Here is an 18,007-nt window from a genome sequence, read left to right on the forward strand (position 1 = left end):
TTGTCTCCTGCCTCCTTCTCCTCCTGGCCCCAACTTTCCCTCTGGAGCTTATCCCATGAGGTGTGGTGCAGTTGTTTACCGCCGCATAATGAAGCACCCCGAAATTTATTGGTGGAAAACAGGAACTGTTTGATTATTTCTCACCATTCTGTGGAGCAGGAGTTCAGACAGGGACGAGCAGAGATGACTTGTCTCTGCTCCATATCCTGTCTCCTGGAGCTACAGTGTCCAGGTGGTTTCCGGACTTGCATGTCTCACACCTCCTCCTGGAAGGCATTAATGGTGAGGGCTTGAATGACTCTCTTGCGGTCATGTTTAGTGCCTTGTTCTTTTGGTTGGCTGGGCTCCCCAATTCTTCTCCATGTAATCTCAAGACCTTTCTTCTCCAAACAGTGTCTCCATATGGTCTCTCGATGTGGTTTCTCCAGCAGAGCAGCCAGACTTCTTACATGGCACCTCAGGGCTCCCAAGAGTAGGAAAGCAACGGCTACCGGGGGTTCTGACTTACTTTTGGTTAACATAGGTCACTGGGTTGGCTCAGATTCAAGGGAAGGAGATTACACAAGGACTCCTTTGGGAGTCACCAGAGAAGACACACCAAAGAGTAACAGTGGTGCGATGGGATCATTTCAGCTGCCTTTGTGTCCGACCATGATGTGCATGTACCTCTGAACGTTTGAAAAAAGCTTCTTACCCTTATTTAATTATCTCTGCACAGATGCAAAAATAATTACTTTATATACCATTTGTCTCATGCCATTATTGTTTCTTGGGTGAGGTCAGATTTGTCATAACTTTGGTCAGAGGTCAATGCAGAATTTAGGACAATGAGTTGTGGCTTTATCTTCAAAATAAAAGAATAAATTTCTAAGGAAAGCAATAGTTAAATCCTATGGGTCGACTTTATTAAACCAATGTTCTTAAAGTATAATTTATGTAATATAATTTAAGGTGTAATTAACATAAACAAAATACATAGATCCTGAGTTTTGATAATTTCATCCACATATGTAAACACTACCCAAAACAAGACATAAATCATTTCTGTCACCACAGAATGTGCTCTCATGCCCCTTTCCAGTGAGTTCCCTCTCACCTCCAAAAGTAGCAATTTTTTTTTTCAGATTTTATTTATTTATTTGACAGAGAGAGACACAGCGAGAGAGGGAACACAAGCAGGGGGAGTGGGAGAGGGAGAAGCAGGCTCTCCGCGGAGCAGGGGAGCCCGATGTGGGGCTCGATCCCGGGACCCTGGGATCATGACCTGAGCGGAAGGCAGACGCTTAAGGACTGAGCCACCCAGGTGCCCCTGTTCTCAGTTTTATTACCAGAAGTTAGTTTTGCTGGTTCTTGAATTTCATGTAAATGGCATTGACTTTGCAACCTTTTGTGATTAGGTTTGTTTACTTACCGGTTTTGAAATGCATCTGTTTAGTTGGTGTAGTAGTAATTAGTTCCTTTATTATTTGTTCCTTTCTTAATGAGTAATTTTCCCTTTATGGATAAAAGCTAAAAGCATAGAGTATCTACCAAAAAACTTGGAAAAATACCTTTTGTGACCTTAGATTATAAAATATTTTTAGACACTACAGAAAAGCACTAATGATAAAATTTAAAAATTTATAACTTGGATTTAACCAAAACAACCATAAAATTAAAAATGTATAACTTGGATTTAACCAAATTAAACATTTTTGCTCATCAAAAGATATCATTAAGAAAAAGAACAGGCATGCTACAGACTGGGGATAAAAATAATTTTAACACACAGGGCCCGTATCAGAATATACAAAGAGCTATAAAAATGGGAAAACGCCTTAAAGATACTTGACAGAAGAAAGCATACAAATGACTGATAGCTACATAAAAAGGTGTCTGACATATTTAGTCATAAGAGAAATGCAAAAATAAAACTACAGTGAGACATCATTTCATCATATCCATTAGAATGCTAAAAAGACTGGCAACACCGAATGTTGGTGATAATATAAAGTAACTAAAAACACTTCTCCTCATTACTGTCGGGATTATACCATCACTTTGCAGAACTCTGGCAATTTATTGTAAATTAAATACACATTTACTCTTTGACTCAGCAAGTATGTGTATGTGTGTAAGAGAAAGGGAGCGGAGGGGGAGAGTTACAAGAATGTGTATAGCATCCTTATTTATAGTAGTCAAAAACTGGAAACAACCAACGTGTCCATGAGTAAGAAGACATATGATTTAGCAAGTCTTGAGCATGGAAACTGAAAAGCCAGAAGTTTGGGGAATGAAGAATCGATCAAAATTAAGTGAATTTGGGGGCAAAGAAATAGCTATTACAGGGGCTCCCGGGTGGCTCAGTCGGTTAAGCATCTGCCTTCAGCTCAGGTCATGATCTCAGGGTCCTGGGATTGAGCACTGCATTGGGCTCCCTGCTTAGCGGGGAGTCTGATTCTCTCTCTCCTTCTCCCCACTCATTCTCTCTTTCTCTTTCCCAGATAAATAAATAAAAATCTTTTAAAAAGGAAATAGTTATTACAAATTTGAATCTGAGATGCTGAAGAGAGGATGACTGGGTGGATTTAAGATGAACTAGGGGAGACAGCCATCAGAAAGCGTGTGGGGGCAAAGGGTATAAGTGAAGACTGCGTGAGACGGGTAAGGTGTCCAGAAAACCTCAAGTGAAGTTGTTCAACATGTGGTAGAATTAGGCACCAGGGACTCAGTAGAGACTGTGGGTAAAAATACAGACTGAGTCATTTATTTAAAGTGTAGTGGAAGCCATGAGAACGGGTGAGATTGTCCAAAGAACACACATAGACACGAGAAGGGCTTGAAGACTGGTTCGCTAGCCCCAGAGTGCTGTCTCTCCATATCGTCCCTCCCAGGCCTCTTCCCACAGCTGCCTCAGTGATCTGGGGTGCAATTCTGACCATTTCACTCCCTACCCTACCACCTGCGAAAGGTGAGGTTCAAGCTTTGAAACTCAGCATTCAAGACTGAGGCCCTCTGGAGCCTCCCTATTATTACTTTCTGCCTCACACTTTATATTCTAGGATCAACTGTTGGCTCCCATGCTCGCTTCTTTTTGTTCTTCCTGAGATGTTGCACGTGCCCCAGCTGCCTTCACTGTCAATAGCAGCTCAGACACCACCTCTTGGAATTCCTTCCTGTCCTTGCAACCACTGCACTGGAGTAGGTAGTCTTACTCCAAAATGGGACAGTGACCATGCTTTTGCTCATCACACTGCAGCCTGATGACCCGTCTAGGTATCCAGTTCCCACAACCTCAGCATATCTTGACCTGTGTCTGGGGCAAAAGTGCTCCTCCCTGTCAAGACTAATCTCACACTGTATGTGTTAAGGTGGGGCCTTTTGTCCTTCGTCCTCACGTCCCGTTATCGAGCAGAGTGCCTGGCATAGAAGAGATGGCCACAGTGGTTTGCAGATTTTTTAATTAAACAACAAAAACAGGTTGAGGAAGTAATACTATGTCTTTCTAGGATTCATTTTTTTAGGAAAACAAATGAAAAGTTTTCAATTAATAATCGCGCCACAGATAAACCTCATTGGCTACGACACTGCCACTGCACAAAACTTAAAACAACTGAATCATAAACCCCAAGTAAGTGGGAGAGTAGAGAATTACAGAAACTAGAAATGTTAAAAAAAAAAAAAGGCGCAACTGTAAGAACTGTAAAATACAACAGTAAGTTATGAGATTTGACATTAGTTAACTTTCAGGATGATTGTTTTAACAGAGCAGGTTGGCAAAAGTTAGATTTAAAAAATAAGTAGAGAGGTGTCCGGCTGGCTCAGTCAGTAGAGCATGTGACTCTTGATCTCAGGGTCGTGCATTCAAGCCCCACGTTGGGCGGGGAGCCTACTTAAAACAAACAAAAAATTTTAAAGTAGATATTCATTCATTCATTCAACAAATATTTATTGAGCACTTGGGATGTGAATAAAAATCTAACAAAAATTCCTGCCCCGATTGAGCTTACACTCTACAGGGAGGCAGGCTACAAAAAATAAACGTAAGTAAATCACATAGTTAGACGCTGATAAGTGGAATGGGAGCGGGGTAAAGGGATGAGGAATTCCAAGGAAATAAGGAGATGGGCAGTTACAGGCTCTCAAGAGGGTGAGCAGTGGAGGGAAGAGAGAGGCCATAACTTGAGGGACTGGAAAAGCTGAGCGCATTTGTAACTCAGGGCAAGAGAGCGAGAGGGTGAGAATCCCCCGTATTTAGCAGAGACTGGAAATGGGAAGGAAAAAGTGAAAGTCCTGAAGGGAGGAAGAGACGGTATCAGAGGTACGGCATGGGCATTAGTGGTGATGAGGAGAAGAAATGTCTTTTCCTCACACGGGGTGAAGACAGAGATTCTGAGGCGCAAAAAATGACGTTGACCCCTAGACTGGCGAAGCCCTCCCCATGCCAGGCCTAACTATGAAATTTTATGTCCATCTTTTTGGACAACATGCTAGATCAAAAAAATACGGAGAATTCTTGGATGTAATCACCAGTTCAGAAATCAAGTAGTAGTACTAGTTCATGTTTGCTATTTCTTCTCTTACAGTGACAAAAACTCACATGCCAAAGCACACGTACTCCTTTAGTTAACTTCGCTTTCCCTTTCCTGGGCCCACAAGAGTAGGCAGCAGGGAAGCGAGGATTTTCTTTTAAATTAATTAAAATCATCACCAATTGATATAGTGTGAGCACTGTGGCTGGCCTTACCCATCTGATAAGCTGAGGACCTCAGAGTACAGTTGATAGGGTCTGATTTTGCAAGTAATTTGATATTCTGCATATTTATGTATCGATGAGCTTCTGCTTCCAAGGAACTCATAAATTAATATTTAATGAAATCATTTGCCGGGAGATGTTTTGTGCATTCCTGTTAATCTCCTGAATGCTTTATATTTAGTGTTGCATCTCAAACTCCAAAGTCAGTCACAGTCTTGTCAGGACTATTTTTCACATACACATACATATCCCACGTAAGCAGGTTTCTTTCTCTGTAATTATCCCTCAGAAAAGACGTCTTTCTCCAGGCCAAGCAAAATCTCTTCATGAGAAGCACTCTAATTAAATATTTGAATCACAGGTAATATTTAGGAAAATCACATTGATTGAAGCCACTTCAATATTACTTTCAGAATACTAAAAAAGGGCTACCAGATACATTATTTAAAAATTTTAAAAAAAGAAATTTAACAATGTTTAGTCATTATTCTTGGAAATATGACCTCAAAAACAAGCATAGGATATATTACAAGCATTTTTCAGAACAATGTAAAGGGTTATAATGTGGAAATCAACTACCTGCAGGATGAAGGAAAGAAATTGCTAACTTGATGTTTATACAATGGGTAATTTGAAGCATGGGATTTCTTATAACATTTACCATTTTCAAAAAACACTTTCTTTCAAATAAGCTTAGACAACAAGCCAACATGCTTTGGAAAACTGGGGTCTCAAAACATCGAGGGAAAATGTGAAAATAATGACTAGAATTCATGAGTAGAAAAAAGTTAATATATGTATTTCACATAATTAAAATATGCACATAAAAGTGAACGTTTATTTCATCCCCCCAACTACCATCTGTAGATTCAAATCAAAACAAACTCGAATTGTTTAAAATTGTGCTATAGCATCTTTTGGACAACATCACCACCCCTAGCTTGGCCTCTTTCCACTTGATACCACTAGTATTCCCCCACTTGTGACAAACAAAAAATGTCTCCAGATGTTGTCAAATGTCCACTGGGGGGTGTAATCACTCCGGTTGAGAACCCCAGCCCTAGACAAATGCTGTCAACATCTCCAGTTAACTTCCATGTTTTTCTTGATGTCCCATTTCCTAATTATCTGAAATCTAATTAAAATATTGGTTCTTCTCTGATGAAAACAGTTGATTACTATTACTATTTACTTCTCCATTACATTTTGTAAGAGTAAGAAATTTAAGGCAGTTATGCATAAGTTACTGAGGAATAACACTACAAAATACACAATAAAAAAAAAAAAAAGGAAGGGTTCATCGATCCAAATCCGTAAGATGTAGGCAGTTGAAGTCAATCTTCATCAGAATGGAAATATTACTCAATACAAGTATAACTATGCTGTTAATGACTAACCTACATTCAGATCTTTTCATTTAGCGCAGGCTTTCCTTCTTTGAGCCAAACAACGTATTTTTTCCTTGTCCTCATTAAAACAACTTAAATTATTACTATGACTGATGGAAAAGTATAAACATGGTCAATAGCAGATAGCCCAAACAGTCTGATCTGGGAGTATATCTAATTTTTATTTTTTTGCATTCATCTGGATGTATGAATCCAGATGCTAAAATTTATTTTTAGGTTCTCAATCTCTATAAGACGGAGGGAAAAAAGAGGAGTATAAACAAGAACTTGGACCAAGGTTAAATACTCATTAACAGTAACTGAATGTGGACTTTAATTTCTTCCAAATATTTTTTCATGTGCTCCTGTGATTAGTTCCAGACACAACTAAATACAAAACAGAAGGCAAGACTCTCAATTTATAGTTTGTGACTTAAAAAGAATCTCTTTATTAAGCCTGTTACAGTAGAATTCATTTTTTTCAAATAGAAGTACAAAAAAAATTCTAGGATTGTCACCAAAAATGTAACCAATGAGTGATGGTATTAGAGATTATTTTACTTTTGCTTCTCTGAAATTTCTATTTTTCTACAATTAATGTGTATTTTTCCTAAACCATAAGAAAATTCTTTTTGTACTTTTCCCACCAAATCACGGTTTATGGCCTATCACATAGGATTCTTGGACAAATACTGACATTAATCTTTTTTCCTGGGTTTTTTTAAGATTTTATTTATTTGACAGAGACAGAGATAGCGTGAGCAGGAACACAAGCAGGGGGAGTGGGAGAGGGAGAAGCAGGCTTCCCGCTGAGCAGGGAGCCCAATGCGGGGCTCGATCCCAGGACCCAGGGATCATGACCTGAGCTGAAGGCAGACGCTTACTCAGGCACCCTCCTGGGTTTTATTTCAAACTATACTGAACTCTTCCTAATTTTTGTTAAATGCATTTCCTATTAACCAAAGTTAAAATGTACCCTTTGAAAATCCTGATTTCAGATAAAAATTATGCATAGAAACTGTCTTCTAATTAGATACATAGAAAGCTAATATTCTATGCAACATAAGACAAATCAGGGTTCTTACCTTTCTATTTTCTAGCTTAACAAGGACTGTTAAATTTCTTAAAAGAGTACACATTGATGTTTTTAATTTGGCATTACATATTCAATAAAAATCAATTTAGATTTTAATTACTGTGGAATTCTGACAACTCTAGCAATGGCAAAGCTGAATTTTATCTTGCTGTTATCTAGCAAGAAGTAAATACCATTAAGATTGCAAATGTTTAACCTGGTAAAAATGAGAATATATTTCAATCAAGAACATACCATCCAAAAAAAAAAAAAATAGTATTGCTATCCAGTCATGAATTTCTCAGTATATTTCTGCAGGCCCTAAATGTTTAGAATAGATGTAGCATTCACATAATACTATAGTCCATGAAAAGAGTATATTCTTTTATTGTTTTTGTTCATACATGTTGTTTCAACTTTCAATAATAAAATTCAATAAATTTGATTCCTTAATCATAAAAACTTGCTTTACACATTATTTACATGTTGCCAAAGTCTACAGCCATACAAAATAGCACAAGGATTTGACTCTATGCGTGGTACCATCACACGGGAGGAGAGAGCTAATCAAGTAACATACATTCAAAGATTAAATTGTAGATGCGCACAGTGTATTTGGCACTGCTCATTAACATTATAACACCTTCCTCTTAGAGACAGGTATTCTTAAGCCTTAGCCCCGATATACCAGAATGTTGTTATTCACATCAAAAGCAGCTTTTGAACTTTGTTATAACAGTAATCAGTTTTAAGAAACAAAATACAACCAGAATTGGGAATGGAATTCAAACGCTACAAGTTTTTGCTGTGCTCCAAGCTGCCATCCTTAACGTCGGTTTAATTTGATTTTTCCATTGTGGGGAATGTCAAGAAGAAACAATGTAAAGACAAAAACCTTGAGTACACATAAAGACAAACAACAGTTTTCTTTAACGTTATCAGTTCTTCTTGGGAGTGCAAAGGGAGCCCTGATGATGCACTGTGATGATTTTGGCAGGAATTACAGAATGACCAATGCCATTCAAGTTGTGGAGATTGATACTAGCAGTTAAACTCATGAGGAGAAGGATCTGGAATGCCTGTATCTGAATTCAGAATCTTTAGCAACTTGTTTTAAGGATCTCTTCCTAGGACTATAATAGACTCAAGTCACAGGTTACAGACATACTTCGATGTATAATAATACTAAATACTACACTGCTATGAATGGAAGGAGAGAAATACAAAGACTCAACCATTAAACTTCTAGCAGCTCTGGCTATATCCCAGTAGGTAATCTGTTTGACTAACTTCATTTTAAAAAGTATTAAATCCCTTCACTTCAGTCAGGCCCATTAAATTTAATTCATTAAAGCCATACATATTCCAGAATGTTTATAAAAGACACATATCATGTTTACAAAAGACATAAATTCAGTCTCAAACTAAGACAAAAAAGCCTCAATAGAACATGGATCACAGTACAGGGGGACAGAAATCAGAAGTTGTCTAGTAAAGTTCAGAGATATGCTACAGTTTCACACAAAACTTTCAGCAATAAATTAAGACTTAAAAAAAAAAAGTCTTATAATGTACAAAGGACTATGAAGTGCAAAGTAATGTCACTGGACCAAAATTTAGTTTAATCATTTTATTTCAAGTGTAATTTTTAAAATCATAAATGGGGTTTTGTAATCCAAAGTGGAAACATTTTATTCTTCATAGCTTCAGAATATGACAAGCAACTTCAGACCTTGCTTTCCAAACCCAGTCTTCTTTGCTATTTTTCAGACTTCTGAGACCTAGTATTTAAGCTACTCCAGTTTTAGACAACTATTGTACACTTAAGATTTTTCTGAAAACGGTCCATCAAATATAAAGAATGGTTTCTGTCCAAGGATCAGCAGTGAGGCAAGAAATATTAAACACATATCAAAAAAATCACTTATTCATTTAAAAAATAACAGAACCAGAGCAATTCTCTGTCATGAAAGAGAACATGTAAAATTAATTTAAATTACTTTTGTAGACTTTGGTAATATTTTATTACCTACACCGGCCTCCATCTTACTTAAAGATCTTTTAGGCAAAGTCACCATCAGGATTTACTGAGTAAAATGAGTAAATATCCTGGGTACTAACATGGCCCAAAATGTGCTATTCCAAAGAGGAACAGGTTACTACTTTTGAAGAAAAGAGCTGCCTTGGTAACTTCCCTCAAATGCTTATTTTAAATAAAAATAGTTAATGGAAATATTTTTTAAACCAACTTTTGGTACACACTGCTCACCGAATAAAAAAGGAAATCACTTTCTTTCCTATTTTAGGAAATCTTCCAACTTTACTTTTAAGATTATAACTTTTTCACCTTTTCTTGACTGTCTAATACAGCATTTAAATTTTTTAAATTCTGCCTTTGAATGTAGTGAGTTCTTTTTCAGATGATCTTCACAACCCAGAACAGATACCAGAGCAACACTCGCAAGTCACATTGTTCAACTACAATGAGATGAAGATGGACGGATATCCAAAAATAGGTATGCCCTCCGCTCCAAAGCTGACCAAGCTTTTAACATGTGACCAACACAGAGCTCCATTCCTCTGGAGATCCCTCAAACTCAAAACGGTTCCATTTAATAAGTCAATATATTATTCTTAAAAATTAAGTTTGGTCACAAGGAAAGACAACAAAAATTATTCCCCTCCCCCCAAAACAACCAAATAGCTCTAGTCACCCCCCTGCTCCCCACAAAAACAGGGAAGTAGTGGAGGCTGAAACCTTTAAATCTGAAATTTCAGCTCCTAAAACACTGCTGCTATTTGCTCAAACTGCAGGTCTACGTCTTTCCTTCTCCAATACTTCCCCCATTTATAAATTTATTTACACACATACACACACACACACACACACACACACACACACGTGTGCACGCGCACTCATACTCACACATACTCTTACTCTCAAGTAAGACACTTTTTTGTGTTTGTTGATAAATTATGAGGATTATGAACTAGGTGTGTACAGGGTTTCATAGGTGCTTTGTAAACATCAGAGTCACTTGGGTCCTTTTCTCCAAAAGCCTGAAATCAAATTACACAACCAGGGTTCACTACTTTCCCAGACGCTGTTCACAGGCTGCATATTGACGAAGGGCAGAGAAAAAGTCCTCATAACTGATGTTCAGGTGGGAAGGCAAAGAGCTGAAAAGAAAGCACAGGGGAAAAAAAAGCAATTAAATGATATACTGTAATTGATTTGGAGGGGGAACCAGAAGGATAATGACCCAAAGGAGGTTAAGAGAAGAAAGTAAATTATAAGCGTAGAGTATGTCAAACCTTTTCTACTAAATGACTGCTAAACTCACTGTGAAACAGTCCAAGTAAAAAATAATCTCTCCTTCTTTCCATAAGAAGAAAAGAGCAACTTGTAGTGAGATAGAGATTCAGAACCTATATTAAAGCCTAAGTCTAAATTAATGCAAAACTGGAGATCTATTTATAAGAATCTCACTCAAATTCACTTTAAGAACTCTAGGGGCACCAGGGTGGCTCAGGTCATGAGCCTGGGGTTCTGGGATCAAGCCCTGTGTTGAACCCTACATTGAGCCTGCTCAGCAGGGAGTCTGCTTCTCCCTCTGCCCCTCCCCCTGCTCATGCTCTCTCTCAAATAAATAAAATCTTTAAAAAAAAAAAAAAAAAAAAACAAAACTCCTTTCTGTCACAGTAAAGCCAGTACTACTTGAACGGTTTATGAAAGCCAGGCTTAACACTCACAGAACAGCACAGCATCCTTCTATAACTGTATGCTAAAGCCAATGTGGTGAACAACCAATAAATGAATATTTATCTCTACCATTTCTAATTGCTCAAGGAGGCAATTACAGTGTGATGTGAAGACAAACTCTGTAAAGGCAGATGAATGTACAGCCAGAGGGTTCCCCTTTAAGTATTTGAAATCCTTAATATAATTTTCAATAATTAACATAAACAATTCTCTAACTTACAGAGCTTTATTGTGAGGCTTTGGAAATTCCAAACTGTACCGGAGCCAAACACCTGGTGAGCGTACAAGCCACGTTCTGAGTTCCAGTCACGCGCACCACAAAAGAAAAAAGACTGAGCAAGCCTACCATGGATGACCTCCTGGCCCGACCCTGTGGTGCTCAGAGCTATGCTTTCTTTATCCTTCCTTTTCCTCTCCCTAGCTTCACTGAAATACAACGGACTTATAATCTTTTCCCTTCCTTTCACTGCCCAAAATTCTGAAAGAAGTCTCCTTTCCCTCCCGTTTCCTTATCTCTTAATAATCTCTGCCCTCAATCTTTTATCTTATTCCCTCTACTGCAGTGATAAGCTCACAACGTATCCTCAAAGAACAAAGTTAACGACCCTCTTCTCGCTGAAGCTTGCTTCAGATGTCCTCCGCAAACAACCCACCTTCCTAAGTCTTTCTCATTTTACCCTCTTTATCAACGGCTTCATCTCCTATCTTTCCTCAAGAAGCTCTTAGCGCCACGACCCCTCAGTGCCTCCAAAGTGGTCTTGCCCTTCCCTTTCTGCTCTTATGATTAAGACATCACAGTGCTTCCAGTCTGGTGGGCGGGCGAGAAACAGAGAGCAGACCTCAATACAATGTGATAGGGCTAGGACAGACAGACGTACAAACATCCACGGGAAAGTTTGTTACGTGTTAGGTATCTGATGTCGGTTATCAGGATTAAATCCTCAACTTCTTATTAAAATACCCATTTTACAAATACAGAGAAGCTTAAATAACTATCCAAAGTCACCTTACTGAACTGCATAGCCAAGACTCAAAAGGAGATCCATCTGTTCTACAACACACGCTTCCCTCCAAACCACGCTCGACCTCACAAGAGATCACTGCTACCTTTCTTGGAGCCCAACCCAAAAGGCACCTAAAATCAAACTCAGAAAACCCCTGGAGAGAAAGAAACAAGAGAAACACACACCCAACATAAGGAAACCCAAAGTCTGGAGATGTGGATTCCACTTTATTACAAGCAATAGTAAGAGCAATGTCTCTTCCCCCTTCTCCTCACCTATAAAATGAGGAGGTGGGACCATATGATCTACAGCTCTTTCTGATTCTGCCAAGCTATGTGTTCTTTTCTGCCTTTTGATTTGACAAACCTTTTCCCTGTCCTGCCCCTGAACTTGAAGCACATGGTCTTAAAAGACCATGGGAGACTATGGACTCTGGGAAACAAACTGAAAGTTTCAGAGGGGAGAGGAGTGGGGGGGATGGGTTAGCCAGGTGATGGGTGTTAAAGAGGGCACATATTGCATGGAGCACTGGGTATTGTACGCAAACAATAAATCATGGAGCACTACATCAAAAACTAATGATGTACTGTATGGTGACATGACATGACATAACATACATACGTACATACATAAATAAATACCAAAGATCCCTTGGTACTGTGCTCTTCTATATACACTTGAGAAAGTTCCCCTATTCTCACAAGTTCAACTACTATTACTTCTTAGGTACTGTCAATCTCCAAATACCCATTTTTTTGCCTTGACTTCACATCCATGGACCAATTCTACATCTTCATCTGCTCTCCTAAGTGTTTCCACTAAATAAGACTATGGCCTCAAAATCATCTTATCTTTGAATTCAACATTTTCTCTTCAAAAATCAATGTTCCCTTGACTTTCTAGTCTGCTCAGCGGGGAGCCTGCTTCTCTCTGCCACTCCCCCTGCTTGTGCACTCATGCTCTCTCTCTCTCAAGTAAATAAATAAAATCTTTAAATCAAATCAAATCAGGGGTCAGCAAATACAGCCCATGAGCCTGCCACCTGTCTCTGTGAATACCGTTTTACTGCAACGGTCACACACGTTTGTTTATGTGCTGTCTGTGGCCACTTGGCTACACCACCAATGTTGAGTAGCTGCAACAGTGAGGAGCTGTGAGACTGTATGGCTCACATATTTACCTGAAATATTTACCACCTAGTCCTTTATACAAAAAGTTTGGCCAACTCTGTTCTAAATAAGCAATTTCATTCTCATCACTGTATGATCCCCTAAATCACAGCTATGGCCTCTTCACTTGTCTCTCTACCTAATCCTTTCCCAAATCCAATCTAGTCTAGTACACAGGTGCCAAACAAATCTTCTCAAATCACCACTTCCACGCTATCCAAAGGCTAGTGGTTGCCTACTTCCTGTTGAAACTGTTATACATATTCTTTGTGCTGGTATTTAAAGCCTTCCCAGCATCGATACATCCAAATTATCTGTTTTCACCTTACAGAGGTGACCCTTGACCAACATAGGTTTGAACTGCATGGGTCCACTTATACAGAGATATTTTCTGATAAATGTAGCATAGTACTACAAATGTATTTTCTCTGTCCTATATTTTTTCTTTTTTTTAAAGATTTTATTTATTTATTTGACAGAGAGAGACACAGCGAGAGAGGGAACACAAGCAGGGGGAGTGGGAGAGGGAGAAGCAGGCTTCCTGCCGAGCAGGGAGTCCGATGTGGGGCTCGATCCCAGGACCCGAGGATCATGACCTGAGCCGAAGGCAGACGCTTAATGACTGAGCCACCCAGGTGCCCCTTCCTTATAATTTTCTTAGTAACATTTTCTTTTCTCTAGCTAACTTTATTGTAAGAATACAGTATACAATACATACAACACACAAAGTTATATTAATTGACTGTTATTCAGTCAGGCTTCCAATCAAAAGTAGGCTATTAGTAGTTATGTTTTTGGGGAGTCAAGTTATATATAGACTTTTGACTGCACACGGGGGTCCCCCCATAACACCCACATTGTTCAAGGGTCAATTATTCTACCATCTGATGCTATAATGCTAAGTCTCTGCTCTGGTATGGCCAGTTCCCGCACTATTTCTTGAAAACGAGATGTTCATTCCCCACCTCCCACCTTTTCTTTCTTTCCCTGTCTATCGTTCCCTACACTTCTCACCTTTTTCTCTAATTATAAAAATTCTATCCATCTTACATGCCCCGGAGCAAGTCATATCTTTTTTGTAAAACCAACAACTCTGGCCCACAGAGGTATCTCTCACTCCTGGTCTCCTATGACAATCTGTATCAATACCAAATACTTGCACAACCACACTCTCTTGTGTCTGAGTCATTTACATATGTCTTTATCTTACCATTGATACTGTCAAGTACCTGAGGGAGAGGACAAGTACTCTTAAGTCTTTGGGAATTCTCACCATACCTACTATAGTGCTGCTTGAGAAACACTTGCTGAACTGAACCAAAATCAGGACACTTTCATTACTTACATAATCTCAGTCAATCTGATGTGCCAGGGAAGAAAGCCTAATGTGCTGTCCACAGGACCAAACTTCAGTACTAAATCAGGATCAGGAAAACCAGTTGACCCTTAAAAAGAAATACACAGGAATTTAACATACATTGCTTACAAATAAAATGACCAAGGGCAAAATCTGTTAATCAAATTGGCTTTTTATGCTCTGAGTATGTTTCCTTCAGAAGGTTTCCAACCCCCACCCCACTGCCTAACATATACTTTAATACCTATGTTATTTCCATATGTCAAAGTTTTGTCTAAAGACCATTTAACTGAAGTGATTACATGATAAGAAGGGGTAACCCTACTCCCATTCTAAACCCTACAGGTAGTCCCCAAATCCCAACCACCTTTCAACATAAGAGTTCTCCTGGCATTCTGGGAACCACTGCTTTGGGGGCACAAATGCTTATAGAATCACCTAAGTTCATAGAATCATTAACCTCAGAGATGAAAAGGAACTATAAAAGTAACTACTATTCTCCCCTTCCCCAATACCCCTCATTTTATAGCTAAGGACCCAGCAAGATCAACTCCTAGCTATCAGTAGAAAAGTTTTCTCCAGAGCCCCTACCTAGGGAGGGAAAACACCATACACCTGCCCCACTAAAGGCATGGCCATTTGGTCTCATTACTGGTTTCCATACAAGACCTGGTTTGAGAAAAAGAGGGGATAAGGGTAGTGCAGCTACCTAAAAAATAAAGTAAAATAAAAGTTAAAATAGTCAGCGGTAGAACAGAAAAGATGCTATAATCCAAGAGACCCAGGCTCTAACAGTTTCTAATAACTGCAGGTTTGCCACTAACTTTTGGTCACACAACCTCCCTAGGGATTAGTTGTTTCATTTGTTAAATAGGAGACTAGATTAGACAGGCCCAGCCAGCAGTAATAAAGAATTATTTCCATAACAAAGTCTCTTTAAAGCCCATATTGGTAAAGTAAGTGGACTAAGAAGAATATATATTCCTCGGCCTGGTAAAAAGCAGATTCTCTTTAGTTAAAAAAAAAAATTAAATCAAAAATGGCAAGAAGGAACTTCCTGCTAATGGTGGTGTGAAGGTGATGAATCCTCCCCCCAAAAAACCACATATTAAACGGGACAAAACCAAACATATAAAGGGAGTGGATACTGGCCAGAAGCAGACAATTATTCTTTTAATAACAAGAGAAATAATGAAACACCAGCCAGAGCTTCAGGTAAGAGCAGCGGTAAGGGGACTTTGTCTCTCCTGCCCGGGAATGGTCCTAACGCCCCATGGCTCCCCTCCCCCCAATCAAATGGAGAGAACCAGAGTTTTACCAGCATGGTGCTGAGAGCAAAACTAGCAGATTTGCTGCTTGTAGCCAAAAGATATGGACTCAGTTTGGAACTGGAGACTGTGGGCCAGAGAGAGGGGGCAATGATGAAAAGCTAGGGTTTTGCCAGCTAAAAGTGGCAAACTCAAAAGTGAACAAATGAGGAAAACCCACACAGCCTGTTAGTCTGATGCTGTAGCCCCAGGGAGAGCAAGCAATATAATGGTCAGGAATTTACCAGGAAGATCCTGGGAACAAGGGCTCATACAAACTCTCTGCACAGCCCCGGCTGACCAGGGAACTGCACACATGCAAAGAAGGAAAGCGGGCAGGGGAAGAGGGCAGCAAGAAAGCCCAGTGAAAAGGAACAGCCAAGAAGACTTGAGAACCGGCAGCAACTCCGAATGCACTCTCACGTCACACAGAGATCAGGGAAGCCTTACAAACTTAAGGTTTGAGCACAACCCGTGCGAATATCATTGTCTGACACATAAATCTAGACAGACACAGGCAGTCAGACTAAAAAATAAAATTAAAAATAGAAAATTTGAGCAGAGATAGCAGCTGTTACCTTTATACACAGACAACATGATCTTGTATTTAAAAAATCTTAAGACTCTGCAAAATGAACTACCAGAACTAGTAAATGAATTTTAGCAAGGTGGCAAGATACTAAATCATTAAAAAAACAACTATATTTCCATATATTATCAACAAGCAATCCAAAAACAAAATTGAGAAAACAATCTCATTCATAGCAACCAAAAGAATAAAATACTTGGGAATAAATTTAACTAAAGAAGCAGAAACCCAAATTCTGAAATTACAAAACATTGTTAAAAGAAAAATTAGGACCCAAATAAGTGGAGAGATATGCCATGTTCATGGAATGGAACACTCAATATTAAGGTGGCAAGTCTACCTTAACTGAGCGAGATTCAACCCAATCCCTATCAAAACAGGGCGTTTGGGGGTTTGTTTGAGAAACCGACAAGCTGATTCTAAAATTTACATGAACATGAAAGGGCCCTGAGTGTAGCCAAAGTTGTTTAACTTTGAAAAAGAAAATCAAAGTTGAAAGACTTACCCTACATGATTTTGAAATTTACCATAGTAGGCACTACAGTAATCAAGACAGTGTGGCATTTGAAGGACAGACAATACAGACCAATGGAATAGAATAAGAAGTACAGAAATAAACAAGGATTTATGGTAAACTGAGTTTCAAAAGAAGAGTCACAGAAATTCAAGAGAGAAAAAAATGGTGGTAGAACAGCTGGTTTTGTTTACCTCACACCATTCACAAAAATTAAGTCGAAATAGATTACAGATTTAAACATAACAGCCAAAGTGATAAAAATCTAGAAGAAAAGAACTGTGACTCTGGGTTAGGTAAAGATTTCTTAAATATGACACCAAATGTGTGATCCAAAAAGGAAAAAAAAATGATAAATTGGATTTCTTAAAGATTAAATACTTTAAAAGAAACTATTAAGAAAAAAAGTAAGCCATGGATTGTGAGAAAATATTCATTCATAAGTCATACCTTATTACTGAAAAAAGATATGTACCAAAATCTATAAAGACCTCTTAAAACTCAATAACAAGACACACTACCCATTAAAAATAGAATGTTTTTTTTTTTAAAGATTTTATTTATTTGACAGAGAGAGAGAGAGAACAAGTAGGCAGAGAGGCAGGCAGAGAGGCAGACAGAGGGAGAGGGAGAAGCAGGCTCCCTGCTGAGCAGGGAGCCCGATGCGGGACTCGATCCCAGAACCCTGGGATCATGACCTGAGCCGAAGGCAGCTGCTTAACCGGCTGAGCCACCCAGGCGCCCAAAAATAGAATGTTTTGAACAGATTCTTCACCAAAGAAGATACAGATGACAAATTAGCACGTGAAAAAAGCTCAATGTCATTAGTCATTAGGAAAATGTTAATTAAAACCACAATGAGATACTATTACACACCCACTAGAACGGCTAAAATTAAACACACACACACACACACACACACAAACTGACAATATTAAGCCTTTGCAAGGATGTGAAGAATCTAGACTCCTCTACGTTGCTAGTGGAATGCAAAAATAGTATAGCCTCTTTGGAAAATAAGCTGGCAGTTTCTTTAAAAGTTAAACATTCACTCACCACACAATCCAGCAATTCCACTATTAGCTATGTACCAAAGACAGGACAAC

At 38.8% G+C, this 18,007-nt stretch overlaps 1 protein-coding gene and 1 pseudogene across 1 annotated transcript in view; both read right to left on the reverse strand.

Moving 5' to 3' along the window:
• Positions 1 to 3,417: 3,417 nt before the first annotated feature.
• Positions 3,418 to 3,584, reverse strand: LOC114219571 (U4 spliceosomal RNA; annotated as a pseudogene).
• A 5,229-nt stretch (positions 3,585 to 8,813) lies between these two features.
• The window catches only part of NUS1 (NUS1 dehydrodolichyl diphosphate synthase subunit), a 33,165-nt gene continuing 23,971 nt past the window's right edge, over positions 8,814 to 18,007 (reverse strand). Inside the window, exons 4-5 of the mRNA XM_028117093.2 lie at positions 14,480 to 14,579; positions 8,814 to 10,378 (exon numbers count right to left, since the gene is read on the reverse strand). Coding sequence (XP_027972894.1) covers positions 10,288 to 10,378; positions 14,480 to 14,579 — 191 coding nt within the window. The 3' untranslated portion in view covers positions 8,814 to 10,287. The remainder of the gene's footprint in view (positions 10,379 to 14,479; positions 14,580 to 18,007) is intronic.

This window comes from Eumetopias jubatus, unplaced genomic scaffold (assembly GCF_037043125.1).
Source record: "Eumetopias jubatus isolate StellerSeaLion01/CBP00866 unplaced genomic scaffold, mEumJub1_p1.0 scaffold_6, whole genome shotgun sequence".
In the NCBI taxonomy this organism is placed as follows: Eukaryota; Metazoa; Chordata; class Mammalia; order Carnivora; family Otariidae; genus Eumetopias; species Eumetopias jubatus.